Below are 20,171 nucleotides of genomic sequence, written 5' to 3'. Positions count from 1 at the left end.
CGCAGTGGGACAATACATCCAGACCTTTGCCCTGTAGGAATATTGGTTGAAAGGATGCACGGCTCACAGCATGGTAACTTGTTAAATATCTCAAGGTCTGATCAACTTTAGGAGATGTTGCTCTTTGGTGCTTTTTTCATCCCAAACTGCCGTTTTTTTGATTCACTTGGTTCAAGTGAAGTGAGAATCTTATGAGTGGTTTTAAGGTACTTGATACCAGCAACAGGTTTATGAACAGAAAATGCAAACTAAAACATTTACACCCATCATTTTATATATGAATTTAATGAATGAAGTAGTATTGCCTAACAACAATATTTTCAATTCAATTTAACTCAGATTGTGTTTTTGTAGGATGGTGGCACACTTATATTATATTATATATCAATATTACTCTTATAGGCTTGTGGTATACTTGTATATATATATATATATATATATATATATATATATATATATTCGTTGTTACATAATTTGCATACATTCACTATTTCATGTTAATGGGCCTATCGGCTAAAATTGCTCACACATTGAATGTGCCAAACAGTAATTAGACTGAAAATGGACAAAGTGTGGGGAAAACCCTGGAGAGAAGGAATAACTGTGTATGAGATTTGCTCCACCAGCAACCAATTACCTCCCCAAAGGGATTTGGCACACTTTGGAAAACAGCTGCCTCACAAGAAACTCCCAGCTCCACAGTTTGTATTAATTTCAAGGTTTGGAATAAGTTATGATCTCCATGAGAGGATCAGTATCCCTGGAAATAAATGCAGAGTGAACATATGATAAGAAAGTTGATTGTAATTTTACATTTTGTAATACTCTGTATGACAAGTTCAACATTTGAAAACTATCAGAGCCAGCCAATAGGATGGTTTCCCTCCAGATGGTTGGTGATGTCATACTCTTTCACTACAACCACACACAGCCAGCATCTGTCACTGAAGTCCTTTTGTGGATCATTGACCACAGCACAGGGAGGCAGTGTGGGAAACTGACATCAACCAGCTCCTCACACCAACTAGAAGGCACGTGTCAGATGACATGAGTGCATCTGGACGGCAGCATGATGATTATCTGTCACCAAGAAAAAACGGAATCGGACATGTTGTGGTAGCATTGGGAGAAATCTTCTTTTTCAAAAACACAAACTGAGAAAAAGCAGCAATGATAGAATTTTTTTTTCTGTGAAGGATTATACAACAAAGACAACTGGGTCGAGGTTTGATGAAAATAAAAAGATTCCAATTTTGTCCATTATTTCATATTTTACTGAACAACATAGGAGCTATTCCCTCACGTGTCTGATGAGACGACTAAAGTGTGTTCAGTCTAAGTCATTGATCTCAGCATCAAACAGCAGATCTGCTCTCTCTCGCCACTTTCTCAGATTCACAGAGCGCTCAGTCTCTATCCAGTCCTCCACCTGTTCCCCTGAGACCTATCTATTGTCCCCAGAGAATTAAAGGCAGTGTGTTGCTGCTCCACATGTCTCATTGTCTCAACCAGCTCTCTGATTGGTCCAGACTGTGGGAAACATCCACCAGAGTCAGACCCACACATTCATATGGAGATGCAGGAGTATAAATAGGAGGGAAGCGGCCAGCACACATCAGATTCTCTCTTCAGAGACCTCCACAGCACAGAGATCCAAACATGGCTCCTACAATCACTGCAGCAATGACCAGTCCTCAGGACCTCCTCACTCTCAACCACAAGGTAAATTGATGATTCATCAAGTTTCAATCAACTATGAGAGATGTATTTCTTTATTGTTTTGCAGCTGAACAGGTTCATTAATGACTTTGTCCTTGTTTGTGCAGGTGAGAAAACCTCTGGTGGAGAAGTTACGCAGAGAGAGAATCAACAGCAGCATCGAGCAGCTCAAGTCTCTCCTGGGTCCAGAGTTCCTCAAACAGCAGCCAGACTCCAAGCTGGAGAAAGCAGACATCCTGGAGAGGACAGTCTGCTTCCTGACACAGCTGCAGCAGCAGAACCAACAGCAGAGAAAACTGCTCAACCACTTCAACAAGCTGCAGTCGTCCTCTGATCACAACCTGAGAGAGGCTGACTTCTCTCCTCTGAGCTCCACAGTCCAGACCAGCAGCTCCAAAGACAAGAGTCCAGTCAACAGCGCCCTCTGGAGGCCGTGGTAGACACCTACAGACTGGAGATGACGCAGACAAACTCTCAAGACCATATTGGTCAACGATTACTGGACTGAATTAAGTCACATTTTATGGACTTCTTCTTCTGGATTTACAGAAGATTAGATTACATTTGCAATAAAATATTTCCTGAGGAAATTATTGCAAAAATTATCCTTCATATTAAGAAGGAAAACATGTTGTCATGCATGTTGCATGAATCCAATTTGATTGCTTGAGCAATCTGTCTTAAAATGTACTGTTGTGTTATTTGTTATTGATCAATGTGGTCAAACATTCAAACGTCCTTTTCATGGACTGATTATAACAGACAGAGAAATTGTTAGAAGAAATTCGATCTATTGTAAGATCCAAATGTTTATTTTTCACTGTGAAAGATTTGCTTGGTCAAAACACGTTTTGTTAACTTTACTATTATTGATCAGTTTGATCGAGTAATTTAAGTGTCAATTTGTGGACATTTAATCAAAGTAATCTGCTTTATTGAAACTCAATAATGGAACTGATCTGTTTTATGATCTTTAAAGCCATGATGTCACTGGTTTTTGTGACCATGTACATTTTGCTTGATGAATTTTCAGTTTGTTATAAACTATTTGATCTGTTTAAAGGTCAGACTGAAGGTCGTTTTAGGCCCTTTGAATTAGAAATTCAACTCCAGTTGGAGAAAATGTTTAATACCTGTGCATTTCATGTGCTGAAATACAGTAAACTGCCTCTTATAGAGACTGTTGTTCCTTCACTCTCTGTGAGTACAGAGTACTTCCACACGGTATTGTTGTGATGTATCATCACCTGTTGATGAGCTTCAGTTTTAATGTGGCTCACTGTGCTTTGTTTGATTAAAAAAAACACTACCTGCTGAATATATTGTTTTCTTCTTTCTTGTTATGATGTAATTCTTCTCTCCATAATAACACAACTTCAGAATTGTAAATACTATTCAGAAGAGGTTGAAAAGCAGTTCCGATTCCACACAGACTAAACTAACGGTCCAGAATGTCATATCACAACCTGTCCTGTGCAGTAACATGAAAGGTGGAGGAGCCGCCATGAAAAATGGAAGTTATGACGACTTCTTCCTTTGTCGAATGGACAAATACAACTACCTCCAGCACTACACACAAATCCTTTCATCGCTTTAGGAAGTCAGCACCTGTCTGCATAGCGAACAATGTTAACCAACATTTTAGTTTTAGTGTGGGAGGGTCCATGGATTAGAACTTAAATTTATTGTGTCTATGACATTTGTTATTGACTCATCATCTGTATTTTCACCTAAATGGATTCACTTTAAAGAAGTCTTTTGATTAATTCATATCTATTTGCTTTTGTTAGAAACAGAACTCCCTGTGAACAGAAGTTCTTGCTTTCAATCTTTTCAAAATGAGCTTTGTTGTTTTAAGAGGTGGAAACCAACAAAAAACATGTACGCTTGTTCTGAACCTGGGATTCATTTCTTTATTCATCACACTCGCAAATGAAAGACGGAGGCTTTCCTTATGGCTCGCGTTGACGGGACAGCAAACATAATTGCTCCATTATAAAGGAGATCTCCAGTGTATATTTAAGCAGACAGTATTTCATGTTTTTAAGAGTCACACAGGTTGAAGGAGAATTCAAGCAACAAACTGACTCGCGGTCCCCTTTAACAAACAAACTCAGAAGATTCTGAATGCTTTTAATTCTTGTGGTTTAGATTTGACTCCGGAGAGCCAGACAACTCCTGTGAACCATTCATGGCAAATAAAACTGGTCGTTTATATCAACTCTAATAAAACCACTTGAACGTCGCACAAACTGCCCCAGACCTTATTCCTCTGTTGCTGTTCCACTATCGCATATATTTGGCCGGATATTGTTTTGGTCACATGCTCCTTCTTTTAGTGTGTTTAAAGCTTCATGAGCACGGAGTGTGTCAAGAGTGGCCAAACGCCTTCAGGAGGAGCCGAACGCCCAGGTCCATTTATCACTGACTTTATTCTGATGAGTCTCCAAAATAATAAAAGTTTCATAAAAAAAATATATGTGTTAGTGCGCTGAAAATATTTAATATGTTGTTTTTTTTTCATTATTTGAATGGAGAAAATAGTTGATGGTGAAAAAATCGTATGTCTGACTTTTCTTTTCTTTTATTTCTTTGCCAATGAACAAAGTGTGGGAAAACTCTGGAGAGCAAAATGAGACGTCCCAGCAGACCGTTCAATTCTCTAAAGGGACTTGGCACACTTCAGGAAGCAGCTGCCGTCAGACTCCCGTCCTCGGGGTTGATACGTGTTTGTTTAATGGGCTGTAATTTACCATGGAGGCCGTGAACGATCACGCCACAGACTTCAGCAAAATATGACCGGCAACATTCGAACATATATTTTTTTTTAAAGAATTCTCACTATTTTCTAAAATATACAAACTGAGAGAATCAGCCAATAGGATGGTTTCCCTCCAGATGGTTGGTGATGTCATACTCTTTTACTACAACCACACACAGCCAGCATCTGTCACTGAAGTCCTTTTGTGGATCATTGACCACAGCACAGGGAGGCAGTGTGGGAAACTGACATCAACCAGCTCCTCACACCAACTAGAAGGCACGTGTCAGATGACATGAGTGCATCTGGACGGCAGCATGATGATTATCTGTCTGCTGTGAAGACTAAATAGCTCCAGGGTCTGACTTCTTGCGGTGTTATTTTTCCGAGGAAGCAAAATTTGACACACAATAATGATAAAATTCAGATTTTTTTTGTTTTTGTTTGAACAAAAGTGTATTGAAATAGACGTTTTTAAACAAGTTCATGTATGATGGAGACATCTAAATAATTTTTTTCTCCAGTTCTATCACAATTATTTAAGTTATATTTGTATTTCATATCTTGCTGTATAAGTTATTCCCTCACGTGTCTGATGAGACGACTAAAGTGTGTTCAGTCTAAGTCATTGATCTCAGCATCAAACAGCAGATCTGCTCTCTCTCGCCACTTTCTCAGATTCACAGAGCGCTCAGTCTCTATCCAGTCCTCCACCTGTTCCCCTGAGACCTATCTATTGTCCCCAGAGAATTAAAGGCAGTGTGTTGCTGCTCCACATGTCTCATTGTCTCACCTAGCTCTCTGATTGGTCCAGACTGTGGGAAACATCCACCAGAGTCAGACCCACACATTCATATGGAGATGCAGGAGTATAAATAGGAGGGAAGCAGCCAGCACACATCAGATCCTCTCTTCAGAGACCTCCACAGCACAGAGATCCAAACATGGCTCCTACAATCACTGCAACAATGACCAGTCCTCAGGACCTCCTCACTCTCAACCACAAGGTAAATTGATGATTCATCAAGTTTCAATCAACTATGAGAGATGTGTTTCTTTATTGTTTTGCTGCTGAACCAGTTAATTAATGACTTTGTCCTTGTTTGTGCAGGTGAGAAAACCTCTGGTGGAGAAGTTACGCAGAGAGAGAATCAACAGCAGCATCGAGCAGCTCAAGTCTCTCCTGGGTCCAGAGTTCCTCAAACAGCAGCCAGACTCCAAGCTGGAGAAAGCAGACATCCTGGAGAGGACAGTCTGCTTCCTGACACAGCTGCAGCAGCAGAACCAACAGCAGAGAAAACTGCTCAACCACTTCAACAAGCTGCAGTCGTCCTCTGATCACAACCTGAGAGAGGCTGACTTCTCTCCTCTGAGCTCCACAGTCCAGACCAGCAGCTCCAAAGACAAGAGTCCAGTCAACAGCGCCCTCTGGAGGCCGTGGTAGACACCTACAGACTGGAGATGACGCAGACAAACTCTCAAGACCATATTGGTCAACGATTACTGGACTGAATTAAGTCACATTTTATGGACTTCTTCTTCTGGATTTACAGAAGATTAGATTACATTTGCAATAAAATATTTCCTGAGGAAATTATTGCAAAAATTATCCTTCATATTAAGAAGGAAAACATGTTGTCATGCATGTTGCATGAATCCAATTTGATTGCTTGAGCAATCTGTCTTAAAATGTACTGTTGTGTTATTTGTTATTGATCAATGTGGTCAAACATTCAAAAGTCCCTTTTATGGACAATTTGCAAAACTGGCCTGTTTTTCTATGTAATAACTCGTATTACTAGAAACTGATCTGTTGGTCCAACGGTCAAACATTACATGATTGAATGATGTGAATTTTACAAACTTGTTCAACTATGAACCGACGACTTTGTCACTGTGTGAACAGACATTTCCAGAGGAAATAATAATATTTCTATTAGAAAACTGATCTTGTCATGCATGTTGCATGTTTCAAGTCAGATTACATCAGTAATCGTTCAGTCTGAATTGACCAATACTATAACTATATTTGTTATGTTTTGTTACTTATTGCCAATTGATCTGTTTTAAGATCCAAATGTTTATCGTTCTATTCTGAAAGTTTGAGGGTTGAACATGAAATGCTATTGTATTATTTGTTATTGATCAATGTGGTCAAACATTCAAACGTCCCTTTCATGGACATAAAATTATCACAATGGATTTTTATCCATTTAATGATCTTGTTACTAAAACCTGAACTGTTGTAGGATCCAAATGTTTATTCTTCCTTGTGAAACATTTAACTTGGTCGGAACAAGTTTTGTTATGTTTAAGTTTCACTGTGTATTAAACACAGTACTACGGTCATATTTGTGACCCTTCAATTATCATTGATCGTATTGATCCAAAACCTTCATGGTCCATTTTAGGGCATTAAAGTAAACATTGCTTTGCTTCTAACTTCTTAATGAAACTGATCTGTTTTAAGATCCGTGTTTTTCTTTTGATTTAAATGTTTTATGTAACGTCACACCGTCACTGCTTGTCCTAACTGATGAAATTTCAGTTTCTTCCAATGTGATTTGTTTAAAGGTCGATTCAAGGTTGTCTTGTGCCTTTTTGAATTAGAAATGTAACTCCAACTGGAGAAAAAGGTGGAATGAACAGTATGTTTTATGTGCTGAAATACAGTAAATTGTCTCTTATAGAGACGGTTGTTCCTTTACTCTCTGAGTACAGAGTGTCTTGTAGAAATCAACAAGCTGTTGTTGTGATGTATCATCACCTGTTGATGAGCTTCAGTTTTAATGTGGCTCATTGTGCTTTGTTCAATAAAAAACACTACCTGCTGAATATACTGTTTTCTTTGTCTTCTATTGTTTGACTGAGCTCGACAATCTTCGGTTATGATAAGTTAAAACACCACATTGCCTCTACATCTTTAAACAAATGATTACAGACTACAGCACCTATGTTATATATCGCAAACATAACGATCATGAAAAACATCTATAAAGTCCAATCGGCATTTTTCCTGGCGAGGGCTGATCAGCATCACGACATGTTAACGGTACTTTAAGATACTCCAGCGATCAAATCCAATGACAAACTCTTCAAACAAACTTTTCACGTTCTCTTCTTTTGTGTGTTTTGACTTTAAAATGTGTGAAGTTAATCATTTCTCTCCTTTAAGAGGTCGATCAGTGCATCTAATGTGATGAATAATCAGACACACTTCTATTGTCTGTGTGGCGAAAGCAGTAAAATCACAGAGTGTGAGAAACCAGAGAAACGTCTCTCACAGAGCTGCACGATTCTGACCTTTGACCCGAAGAGACAGAGTTGAAAATAGGGCCCCGACTCTGAATGATGAAACAAAGCTTGAGTCAGATTTCTGGTGGTTTTGGTGAAAGCGTTGTCGGTGTTTGGTTCGTGGCCTGAGAATAAAGAGGGAAACTCACTGAAGGAGACGTGGAAATGAGAAGCAAAGTGTCACACAAAGTATTCATACATCAATAATCATGATGGGGAAATAATAAATATTACTGGTAAATACATCTGATGTCTCCTTCTGCCAATTTGAGAACGTCCTTGTGTCCCTTTTATAAGAAAATGAACCTTCCTGCTCTCAGGTCGCTGTGGTGGAACAACACTCCGTGTGCCACACAGGATGTGATGGACAGTCAGTCCCAGGGTCACATGCCTGGTTTTTTAGGGTATTTTTCCTGATGACCAAAGTGTGGGAAAACTCTGGAGAGTAGAATTGACTATGAATGAGATCCACTCCACCGGCGGACCGTTCAATTCTCCGAAGGGATTCGGCACACTTCAGGAAGCAGCTGCCTCCCAGTCAGACTCTCGTCCTCAACGCTGATATGCGGTTGTGTGTAACGGATTGTAATTTACTATGGCGACTGTGATTGTCTCTTAACGTACATCAATACTTCAACCAATACTGCAAATGGAAAATATGAGCAGCAACATTATTTCTGTGGTATTTTTGAAGCATTCGTACCAAATCTTTTAAAAATACACAAACTGAAAGAGCCAGCCAATAGGATGGTTTCCCTCCAGATGGTTGGTGATGTCATACTCTTTCACTACAACCACACACAGCCAGCATCTGTCACTGAAGTCCTTTTGTGGATCATTGACCACAGCACAGGGAGGCAGTGTGGGAAACTGACATCAACCAGCTCCTCACACCAACTAGAAGGCACGTGTCAGATGACATGAGTGCATCTGGACGGCAGCATGATGATTATCTGAGTTAATTCCCATCGTCAGAAACCCACACTCTACATTAGAATATTGTTTTATAAATGTATATCAGCGACATTTGAGGACAATTTAAAAAAATGTAATTGTGGAGTCTGTTTGTCTAAGAATTGAAGTCAATAGTCACATGTTGCATTTTAGGACTGGGATCAATCAAACTCTACACAACAACTACATTTCTTATTTCCTTCATGAAATCGTTCACACTTTTCTGGGTCTGATCATTTCTCCAGTCAACATCATTGAACATTTGATCCTTCCATCTCCGCCCAGTCCTCCACCTGTTCCCCTGAGACCTATCTATTGTCCCCAGAGAATTAAAGGCAGTGTGTTGCTGCTCCACATGTCTCATTGTCTCACCCAGCTCTCTGATTGGTCCAGACTGTGGGAAACATCCACCAGAGTCAGACCCACACATTCATATGGAGATGCAGGAGTATAAATAGGAGGGAAGCAGCCAGCACACATCAGATCCTCTCTTCAGAGACCTCCACAGCACAGAGATCCAAACATGGCTCCTACAATCACTGCAGCAATGACCAGTCCTCAGGACCTCCTCACTCTCAACCACAAGGTAAATTGATGATTCATCAAGTTTCAATCAACTATGAGAGATGTGTTTCTTTATTGTTTTGCTGCTGAACCAGTTAATTAATGACTTTGTCCTTGTTTGTGCAGGTGAGAAAACCTCTGGTGGAGAAGTTACGCAGAGAGAGAATCAACAGCAGCATCGAGCAGCTCAAGTCTCTCCTGGGTCCAGAGTTCCTCAAACAGCAGCCAGACTCCAAGCTGGAGAAAGCAGACATCCTGGAGAGGACAGTCTGCTTCCTGACACAGCTGCAGCAGCAGAACCAACAGCAGAGAAAACTGCTCAACCACTTCAACAAGCTGCAGTCGTCCTCTGATCACAACCTGAGAGAGGCTGACTTCTCTCCTCTGAGCTCCACAGTCCAGACCAGCAGCTCCAAAGACAAGAGTCCAGTCAACAGCGCCCTCTGGAGGCCGTGGTAGACACTTACAGACTGGAGATGACGCAGACAAACTCTCAAGACCATATTGGTCAACGATTACTGGACTGAATTAAGTCACATTTTATGGACTTCTTCTTCTGGATTTACAGAAGATTAGATTACATTTGCAATAAAATATTTCCTAAGGAAATTATTGCAAAAATTATCCTTCATATTAAGAAGGAAAACATGTTGTCATGCATGTTGCATGAATCCAATTTGATTGCTTGAGCAATCTGTCTTAAAATGTACTGTTGTGTTATTTGTTATTGATCAATGTGGTCAAACATTCAAAAGTCCCTTTTATGGACAATTTGCAAAACTGGCCTGTTTTTCTATGTAATAACTCGTATTACTAGAAACTGATCTGTTGGTCCAACGGTCAAACATTACATGATTGAATGATGTGAATTTTACAAACTTGTTCAACTATGAACCGACGACTTTGTCACTGTGTGAACAGACATTTCCAGAGGAAATAATAATATTTCTATTAGAAAACTGATCTTGTCATGCAAGTTGCATGTTTCAAGTCAGATTACATCAGTAATCGTTCAGTCTGAATTGACCAATACTATAACTATATTTGTTATGTTTTGTTACTTATTGCCAATTGATCTGTTTTAAGATCCAAATGTTTATCGTTCTATTCTGAAAGTTTGAGGGTTGAACATGAAATGCTATTGTATTATTTGTTATTGATCAATGTGGTCAAACATTCAAACGTCCCTTTCATGGACATAAAATTATCACAATGGATTTTTATCCATTGAATGATCTTGTTACTAAAACCTGATCTGTTGTAGGATCCAAATGTTTATTCTTCCTTGTGAAACATTTAACTTGGTCGGAACAAGTTTTGTTATGTTTAAGTTTCACTGTGTATTAAACACAGTACTACGGTCATATTTGTGACCCTTCAATTATCATTGATCGTATTGATCCAAAACCTTCATGGTCCATTTTAGGGCATTAAAGTAAACATTGCTTTGCTTCTAACTTCTTAATGAAACTGATCTGTTTTAAGATCCGTGTTTTTCTTTTGATTTAAATGTTTTATGTAACGTCACACCGTCACTGCTTGTCCTAACTGATGAAATTTCAGTTTCTTCCAATGTGATTTGTTTAAAGGTCGATTCAAGGTTGTCTTGTGCCTTTTTGAATTAGAAATGTAACTCCAACTGGAGAAAAAGGTGGAATGAACAGTATGTTTTATGTGCTGAAATACAGTAAATTGTCTCTTATAGAGACGGTTGTTCCTTTACTCTCTGAGTACAGAGTGTCTTGTAGAAATCAACAAGCTGTTGTTGTGATGTATCATCACCTGTTGATGAGCTTCAGTTTTAATGTGGCTCATTGTGCTTTGTTCAATAAAAAACACTACCTGCTGAATATACTGTTTTCTTTGTCCTCTAATGTTTGACTGAGCTCGACAATCTTCGGTTATGATAAGTTAAAACACCACATTGCCTCTACATCTTTAAACAAATGATTACAGACTACAGCACCTATGTTATATATCGCAAACATAACGATCATGAAAAACATCTATAAAGTCCAATCGGCATTTTTCCTGGCGAGGGCTGATCAGCATCACGACATGTTAACGGTACTTTAAGATACTCCAGCGATCAAATCCAATGACAAACTCTTCAAACAAACTTTTCACGTTCTCTTCTTTAGTGTGTTTTGACTTTAAAATGTGTGAAGTTAATCATTTCTCTCCTTTAAGAGGTCGATCAGTGCATCTAATGTGATGAATAATCAGACACACTTCTATTGTCTGTGTGGCGAAAGCAGTAAAATCACAGAGTGTGAGAAACCAGAGAAACGTCTCTCACAGAGCTGCACGATTCTGACCTTTGACCCGAAGAGACAGAGTTGAAAATAGGGCCCCGACTCTGAATGATGAAACAAAGCTTGAGTCAGATTTCTGGTGGTTTTGGTGAAAGCGTTGTCGGTGTTTGGTTCGTGGCCTGAGAATAAAGAGGGAAACTCACTGAAGGAGACGTGGAAATGAGAAGCAAAGTGTCACACAAAGTATTCATACATCAATAATCATGACGGGGAAATAATAAATATTACTGGTAAATACATCTGATGTCTCCTTCTGCCAATTTGAGAACGTCCTTGTGTCCCTTTTATAAGAAAATGAACCTTCCTGCTCACAGGTCGCTGTGGTGGAACAACACTCCGTGTGCCACACAGGACGTGATGGACAGTCAGTCCCAGGGTCACATGCCTGGTTTTTTAGGGTATTTTTCCTGATGACCAAAGTGTGGGAAAACTCTGGAGAGTAGAATTGACTATGAATGAGATCCACTCCACCGGCGGACCGTTCAATTCTCCGAAGGGATTCGGCACACTTCAGGAAGCAGCTGCCTCCCAGTCAGACTCTCGTCCTCAACGCTGATATGCGGTTGTGTGTAACGGATTGTAATTTACTATGGCGACTGTGATTGTCTCTTAACGTACATCAATACATCAACAAATGCTGCAAATGGAAAATATGAGCAGCAACATTATTTCTGTCGTATTTTTGAAGCATTCGTACCAAATCTTTTAAAAATACACAAACTGAGAGAGCCAGCCAATAGGATGGTTTCCCTCCAGATGGTTGGTGATGTCATACTCTTTTACTACAACCACACACAGCCAGCATCTGTCACTGAAGTCCTTTTGTGGATCATTGACCACAGCACAGGGAGGCAGTGTGGGAAACTGACATCAACCAGCTCCTCACACCAACTAGAAGGCACGTGTCAGATGACATGAGTGCATCTGGACGGCAGCATGATGATTATCTGAGTTAATTCCCATCGTCAGAAACCACACTCTACATTAGAATATTGTTTTATAAATGTATATCAGCGACATTTGAGGACAATTTAAAAAAATGTAATTGTGGAGTCTGTTTGTCTAAGAATTGAAGTCAGTAGTCACATGTTGCATTTTAGGACTGGGATCAATCAAACTCTACACAACAACTACATTTCTTATTTCCTTCATGAAATCGTTCACACTTTTCTGGGTCTGATCATTTCTCCAGTCAACATCATTGAACATTTGATCCTTCCATCTCCGCCCAGTCCTCCACCTGTTCCCCTGAGACCTATCTATTGTCCCCAGAGAATTAAAGGCAGTGTGTTGCTGCTCCACATGTCTCATTGTCTCAACCAGCTCTCTGATTGGTCCAGACTGTGGGAAACATCCACCAGAGTCAGACCCACACATTCATATGGAGATGCAGGAGTATAAATAGGAGGGAAGCGGCCAGCACACATCAGATTCTCTCTTCAGAGACCTCCACAGCACAGAGATCCAAACATGGCTCCTACAATCACTGCAGCAATGACCAGTCCTCAGGACCTCCTCACTCTCAACCACAAGGTAAATTGATGATTCATCAAGTTTCAATCAACTATGAGAGATGTATTTCTTTATTGTTTTGCAGCTGAACAGGTTCATTAATGACTTTGTCCTTGTTTGTGCAGGTGAGAAAACCTCTGGTGGAGAAGTTACGCAGAGAGAGAATCAACAGCAGCATCGAGCAGCTCAAGTCTCTCCTGGGTCCAGAGTTCCTCAAACAGCAGCCAGACTCCAAGCTGGAGAAAGCAGACATCCTGGAGAGGACAGTCTGCTTCCTGACACAGCTGCAGCAGCAGAACCAACAGCAGAGAAAACTGCTCAACCACTTCAACAAGCTGCAGTCGTCCTCTGATCACAACCTGAGAGAGGCTGACTTCTCTCCTCTGAGCTCCACAGTCCAGACCAGCAGCTCCAAAGACAAGAGTCCAGTCAACAGCGCCCTCTGGAGGCCGTGGTAGACACCTACAGACTGGAGATGACGCAGACAAACTCTCAAGACCATATTGGTCAACGATTACTGGACTGAATTAAGTCACATTTTATGGACTTCTTCTTCTGGATTTACAGAAGATTAGATTACATTTGCAATAAAATATTTCCTGAGGAAATTATTGCAAAACTTATCCTTCATATTAAGAAGGAAAACATGTTGTCATGCATGTTGCATGAATCCAATTTGATTGCTTGAGCAATCTGTCTTAAAATGTACTGTTGTATTATTTGTTATTGATCAATGTGGTCAAACATTGAAACGTCCTTTTCATGGACTGATTATAACAGACAGAGAAATTGTTAGAAGAAATTCGATCTATTGTAAGATCCAAATGTTTATTTTTCACTGTGAAAGATTTGCTTGGTCAAAACACGTTTTGTTAACTTTACTATTATTGATCAGTTTGATCGAGTAATTTAAGTGTCAATTTGTGGACATTTAATCAAAGTAATCTGCTTTATTGAAACTCAATAATGGAACTGATCTGTTTTATGATCTTTAAAGCCATGATGTCACTGTTTTTTGTGACCATGTACATTTTGCTTGATGAATTTTCAGTTTGTTATAAACTATTTGATCTGTTTAAAGGTCAGACTGAAGGTCGTTTTAGGCCCTTTGAATTAGAAATTCAACTCCAGTTGGAGAAAATGTTTAATACATGTTTCATAAGACTTTTATTCAATGTGTAAGAAAAGTTTTTCTAAGGAAATTATTACAACCATTTTCTTCTATATTAATACATATTGCATCAAATCTGATTGCTGAGCAATCATTATTATTATTATTCATTTATTGGAAAGCACTCGTCATATACGACTTCAAATGTGATCATTTTGATTCAGAGACGTGTTATTTGTTTTGCTATTTTGTGTTAATAGCTTCATGTGTTTGTTTTTAGAAAATAAGTTGTGCATTTAACCATACCATGTTTTATATAGAACTTCTGAACATTTTAAAATTAATGTTTTTATCTACAAGAGCTATTTGTTTTATGTTTTGTCTCTTATGGAGACTATTGTTCCTTTACTCTCTTGGAGTACAGGGTATCTTGTAGAAACCTACAAGTTGTTATTGTGGTGAATCATCACCTCTTGTTGAGCTCTAACTCATTGTGCTTTAAATAAACAAGAACGTCCAGCTGAAAATGTCTCGACTCTTAGTTTTTAATTCTGCCTAAAGAGGTGACATTGCATTTTTCTTTCAATTGTGAAAACATTTTACTGAGTTCAAGTTTAGATTTCAAACTCATAAATGAAATCACATCAAGATATTTACACATATGAATATGCATTTCATAAAATCAACATACATTTCCCAATTGTCCTGCTTTTCTGGCAACATCTCTGGTACTTGGAGCTGTAAAAGCAGTTTGGATATTATAAGATGGACATTAAACGAAGCTTTAAGATTATTTTTTGTCCCATTTGTGTGAAAACAGGTGATTCAATGAACAAAGTTCTTTGTGCTGCGATTTGGAAAGTCCGCTTCACAATACCCATGAGATTCTCTGTCAGGGGTTTGGATCCAGTCTGTCCTTAATCCAGGTATTTATACATCTGGCAGGCTGGTGAGAGGCCAATCAAATCTACATCTCCCTCAGAGGAGAAGGGACAGCATGTAGAGAAAAGGATGTGGACGAATGAAGAGACACAAGATTTCTTTGATTTGTACTTTCCATCGTTGTCCAGTTTTCACTATGTCGTGGTGAAATAGTTCCAGTGAACACCTGGCAAACTCCCAAATCACTTTTCGTTGTGACAGGAGTTTAGAATTGTGTGTTCTGTGGTTATCACTCCCTGAAGAGAACCCTGGAGGGAGCCTTTATTTGTTCATGTTGCTCTGGACAGTCCAGACAGAATCTGAATGATCCTGTTTCCTGAGGCCACGCCTCTTTTATTCAGGGACTTTTCCAGGATTGACAATTAAAAGATAGATTACCCACTATTCATGATCACATTAGTTAGATAATGACAAGCAAAGCACCAGTCTTCTTAAAAGGAAAGAAGGTCTTTGTTGGAATAATCTTACGAAAGGTTATCACATTCATTGTACCAACATACTTTCTCATCTATTAGGACTTGTATTTCTCCACTGTGATCTTTTATGGTAAGGAGGAATGTGGTCTGCAGATGGGAAGTGCCTTGAAATCAGATAAGAGGAACCCTAATAAAAGGAGAGGAGGCGGCAGAGGTTTTTCAGAGCGGGTTGGAGATTGTAACTGAAACACTCTCTGTCCGTTCTCCTCGCGAGTAAAACCATCTTAACTCGGTGTGTGTTCTTCCTTGCAGAATTAATAAATGTTCAGAGGTTGGACCTGACAGTCTTCTTCTTTTTTTTTGTTTTCTTTTTTTTTTTTTTTTATCAAATCAGGTTATACAAATTTCACCTTTATTAACACATTCGGAGCAGTTAAAGAAATACACAGACAAAACGCACACTTTTAATAGGCCAGTGATGACAATTGATTAAAAAGAAAATCCCAGTGGAAATGTCTCAGGCACCGCGAGTTTAGTCACGAGTTCACAAATGAAATGACAGAAAACAGATTCCTGCCGCTATGTGAACCCTGGTAGTGAAGCAGAGTTTTAAATCTGAACAATTTTCACACAAAGAGGCAGAGACTGACTGCAAAAAAGTGTCTGGAATTTTAAATGGTTTGTCACTCATTATTTTTGTTGCATATGGAAACAAAGCCAACCATTTCTATTTGTTTTTTAGAATTATATGTTAAATGTCATGAAGTGTCTTCAGGAGGATCAACTGCAATCCCAGATGTCCCACAGTGTTTCTGAACCAAACTCATTTGGACAAAAGCCGGTTGCATCCTTGGAAGTCTGATCCCTGCAGCCTTCAGCATGCTTTTCAATGTTAATGCTGTTTAGGTGACTATGAGCGAGTTATCTAGTATTTGTGCATTACTACACGGGTAAAAGAGTAATAAATACGTAAATAAAATTATGACCAGCGGAAAAAACAAACTCTGCATGAGACTTTTTAAGATGTTATTCTTAATTGTTTTAAGCAAAGACTGTTACTCCCAGCCAGAGATTGCTTTGTGAGCTATTTGATTCCAGTCCAGATGTTCTCAACAGCCTTCAGCTAAAAAAAAAAAAAATACAAGTTGTAATTTAACAAGATGAAATGACAGTGTCCTCATTTCGGAGCCAGAGTCCCTTTTAACCCTCGTCCCTCCGGGGCAAAGGTCTGGATCTATTGTCCCACAGCGGCTCTGTGAGTGCGTTTTCTCCGGTTTCCCACACTCTGTCCTTTCACCGGAGGAACAATAGAAGTGTGCCCCATTATACATCACATTAGATAAGCCTCGCGATTGCTTCAAGCAGGAAAATTAATAACGTGAAACTTTTGTACGATAAAAACACTTGAAATGAAGCATCACCCAATGGCATTCATGACAAATATTAAATTATATGGTCGTCGTGGTTTAATGTCTTAGATGTTCCGACATAATCAAACTCTCCTTTTCAAAAAGAAATCCTAGAATCAACTTTGTTTTATGATTTAAAGACAATATAAGAGGCTGAACTGGAGAAGCCAGCACTCAGGATGTTAATATATTCACTGGGATTAAGAACTATGGGCAGGATTAGGATGGAGTACATTATGTTTGTCATACATAACAATAGGGGCTGTAGTTTGCAATTGTTTGTGTGGAGATGGAGAAGCAATTATATATTTTCTATTAGTAAGAAAGAAAATTGTAAGTCAAACAATAGAAGACAAAGAAAACAGTATATTCAGCAGGTAGTGTTTTTTATTGAACAAAGCACAATGAGCCACATTAAAACTGAAGCTCATCAACAGGTGATGATACATCACAACAACAGCTTGTTGATTTCTACAAGACACTCTGTACTCAGAGAGTAAAGGAACAACCGTCTCTATAAGAGACAATTTACTGTATTTCAGCACATAAAACATACTGTTCATTCCACCTTTTTCTCCAGTTGGAGTTACATTTCTAATTTAAAAAGGCACAAGACAACCTTGAATCGACCTTTAAACAGATCACATTGGAAGAAACTGAAATTTCATCAGTTAGGACAAGCAGTGACGGTGTGACATTACATAAAAAACATTTAAATCAAAAGAAAAACACGGATCTTAAAACAGATCAGTTTCATTAAGAAGTTAGAAGCAAAGCAATGTTTACTTTAATGCCCTAAAATGGACAATGAAGGTTTTGGATCAATACGATCAATGATAATTGAAGGGTCACAAATATGACCGTAGTACTGTGTTTAATACACAGTGAAACTTAAACATAACAAAACTTGTTCCGACCAAGTTAAATGTTTCACAAGGAAGAATAAACATTTGGATCCTACAACAGATCAGGTTTTAGTAACAAGATCATTAAATGGATAAAAATCCATTGTGATAATTTTATGTCCATGAAAAGGACGTTTGAATGTTTGACCACATTGATCAATAACAAATAATACAACAGTACATTTTAAGACAGATTGCTCAAGTAATCAAATTGGATTCATGCAACATGCATGACAACATGTTTTCCTTCTTAATATGAAGGATAATTTTTGCAATAATTTCCTCAGGAAATATTTTATTGCAAATGTAATCTAATCTTCTGTAAATCCAGAAGAAGAAGTCCATAAAATGTGACTTAATTCAGTCCAGTAATCGTTGACCAATATGGTCTTGAGAGTTTGTCTGCGTCATCTCCAGTCTGTAGGTGTCTACCACGGCCTCCAGAGGGCGCTGTTGACTGGACTCTTGTCTTTGGAGCTGCTGGTCTGGACTGTGGAGCTCAGAGGAGAGAAGTCAGCCTCTCTCAGGTTGTGATCAGAGGACGACTGCAGCTTGTTGAAGTGGTTGAGCAGTTTTCTCTGCTGTTGGTTCTGCTGCTGCAGCTGTGTCAGGAAGCAGACTGTCCTCTCCAGGATGTCTGCTTTCTCCAGCTTGGAGTCTGGCTGCTGTTTGAGGAACTCTGGACCCAGGAGAGACTTGAGCTGCTCGATGCTGCTGTTGATTCTCTCTCTGCGTAACTTCTCCACCAGAGGTTTTCTCACCTGCACAAACAAGGACAAAGTCATTAATTAACCTGTTCAGCTGCAAAACAATAAAGAAATACATCTCTCATAGTTGATTGAAACTTGATGAATCATCAATTTACCTTGTGGTTGAGAGTGAGGAGGTCCTGAGGACTGGTCATTGCTGCAGTGATTGTAGGAGCCATGTTTGGATCTCTGTGCTGTGGAGGTCTCTGAAGAGAGGATCTGATGTGTGCTGGCTGCTTCCCTCCTATTTATACTCCTGCATCTCCATATGAATGTGTGGGTCTGACTCTGGTGGACGTTTCCCACAGTCTGGACCAATCAGAGAGCTGGGTGAGACAATGAGACATGTGGAGCAGCAACACACTGCCTTTAATTCTCTGGGGACAATAGATAGGTCTCAGGGGAACAGGTGGAGGACTGGGCGGAGATGGAAGGATCAAATGTTCAATGATGTTGACTGGAGAAATGATCAGACCAAGAAAAGTGTGAACGATTTCATGAAGGAAATAAGAAATGTAGTTGTTGTGTAGAGTTTGATTGATCCCAGTCCCAAAATGCAAAATGTGACTACTGACTTCAATTCTTCGACAAACAGACTCCACAATTACATTTTTTTTTTTTCCTCAAATGTTACTAATATACATTTATAAAACAATATTCTAATGTAGAGTGTGGTTTCTGACGATGGGAATTAACTCAGATAATCATCATGCTGCCGTCCAGATGCACTCATGTCATCTGACACGTGCCTTCTAGTTGGTGTGAGGAGCTGGTTGATGTCAGTTTCCCACACTGCCTCCCTGTGCTGTGGTCAATGATCCACAAAAGGACTTCAGTGACAGATGCTGGCTGTGTGTGGTTGTAGTAAAAGAGTATGACATCACCAACCATCTGGAGGGAAACCATCCTATTGGCTGGCTCTGACATTCTGGAAATGTGAGAAAAATTATTGTAATATTTTTTTCCTATCAAAACAAAAACAACCTAAATGATATTGCTAATCAAATGTTTACTATAAAGAGACATTCTAATGCAGTTTGAAGGTTGAGTCATGCTCTTAGATCTTTACTGACCGTTAAACAGAATAAGAGGGAAGTTGGGAGTTTTATTGGGAGGCAGCTGTTTCCTGAAGTGTGCCAAATCCCTTCGGGGGAATAATGGGCTGCTGGTGGAGTGAGTCTCGCTGACAGTCATTTGTGCTCTCCAGAGTTTTCCCACACTTTGCTCATTAGCTTAAAGCAGACACGGGACCCATGCAATGTGATTTGGGAATTCTGTCTGGCCAAAGTGTTTACCTTAGATAACAAACCCCCACTGAAGATGTATTTATTCCATTTTATTTAACATATCTGCCATGAGCATATGTACAACAACATATGTGCAACATACCTTGAGCAAAATATATCGTAGAAAGTTTTCTGTTTTCTGTATCGTCTCTGAATTTAGCCAAGAATATTTGGGCTGCCCAAGTAGAAATGGACACATTTGAGTAACAGTTTGTTTGTTTGTTGGTTTTTATC

General features: G+C 39.2%; 5 protein-coding genes across 5 annotated transcripts; 4 read left to right on the top strand and 1 right to left on the bottom strand.

The window, feature by feature from the left end:
• Positions 1-1,622: 1,622 nt before the first annotated feature.
• On the top strand, positions 1,623-2,159 carry LOC308109042 (transcription factor HES-5-like; the record flags this gene model as incomplete). Its single annotated transcript, XM_080462383.1, has 2 exons — positions 1,623-1,722; positions 1,827-2,159. Exons 1-2 carry the CDS (start codon positions 1,660-1,662, stop codon positions 2,157-2,159), a joined length of 396 nt encoding a protein of 131 aa, XP_080318509.1. The 5' UTR covers positions 1,623-1,659.
• A 3,214-nt stretch (positions 2,160-5,373) lies between these two features.
• On the top strand, positions 5,374-5,924 carry LOC308109043 (transcription factor HES-5-like; the record flags this gene model as incomplete). Its single annotated transcript, XM_080462384.1, has 2 exons — positions 5,374-5,487; positions 5,592-5,924. The coding sequence occupies exons 1-2, from the start codon at positions 5,425-5,427 to the stop codon at positions 5,922-5,924; spliced, it is 396 nt and encodes a 131-aa protein (XP_080318510.1). The 5' UTR covers positions 5,374-5,424.
• Positions 5,925-9,214: 3,290 nt separating this feature from the next.
• LOC308109038 (transcription factor HES-5-like) lies at positions 9,215-11,140 on the top strand. The gene is made up of 2 exons (XM_080462379.1): positions 9,215-9,314; positions 9,419-11,140. The coding sequence occupies exons 1-2, from the start codon at positions 9,252-9,254 to the stop codon at positions 9,749-9,751; spliced, it is 396 nt and encodes a 131-aa protein (XP_080318505.1). The 5' UTR covers positions 9,215-9,251; the 3' UTR covers positions 9,752-11,140.
• Positions 11,141-13,040: 1,900 nt separating this feature from the next.
• LOC308109041 (transcription factor HES-5-like) lies at positions 13,041-13,577 on the top strand (the record flags this gene model as incomplete). The annotated part of the gene is made up of 2 exons (XM_080462382.1): positions 13,041-13,140; positions 13,245-13,577. The coding sequence occupies exons 1-2, from the start codon at positions 13,078-13,080 to the stop codon at positions 13,575-13,577; spliced, it is 396 nt and encodes a 131-aa protein (XP_080318508.1). The 5' UTR covers positions 13,041-13,077.
• A 4,753-nt stretch (positions 13,578-18,330) lies between these two features.
• LOC308109039 (transcription factor HES-5-like) lies at positions 18,331-18,867 on the bottom strand (the record flags this gene model as incomplete). The annotated part of the gene is made up of 2 exons (XM_080462380.1): positions 18,768-18,867; positions 18,331-18,663 (listed from the first exon to the last, which is right to left on the bottom strand). Exons 1-2 carry the CDS (start codon positions 18,828-18,830, stop codon positions 18,331-18,333), a joined length of 396 nt encoding a protein of 131 aa, XP_080318506.1. The 5' UTR covers positions 18,831-18,867.
• Positions 18,868-20,171: the final 1,304 nt, after the last annotated feature.

This window comes from Lipophrys pholis (assembly GCF_963383615.2).
Source record: "Lipophrys pholis genome assembly, chromosome: 4".
Taxonomy (NCBI): domain Eukaryota; kingdom Metazoa; phylum Chordata; class Actinopteri; order Blenniiformes; family Blenniidae; genus Lipophrys; species Lipophrys pholis.
Note: the sequence above shows the minus strand (reverse complement) of the source record. Positions and strands in the feature narration are given on the sequence as shown.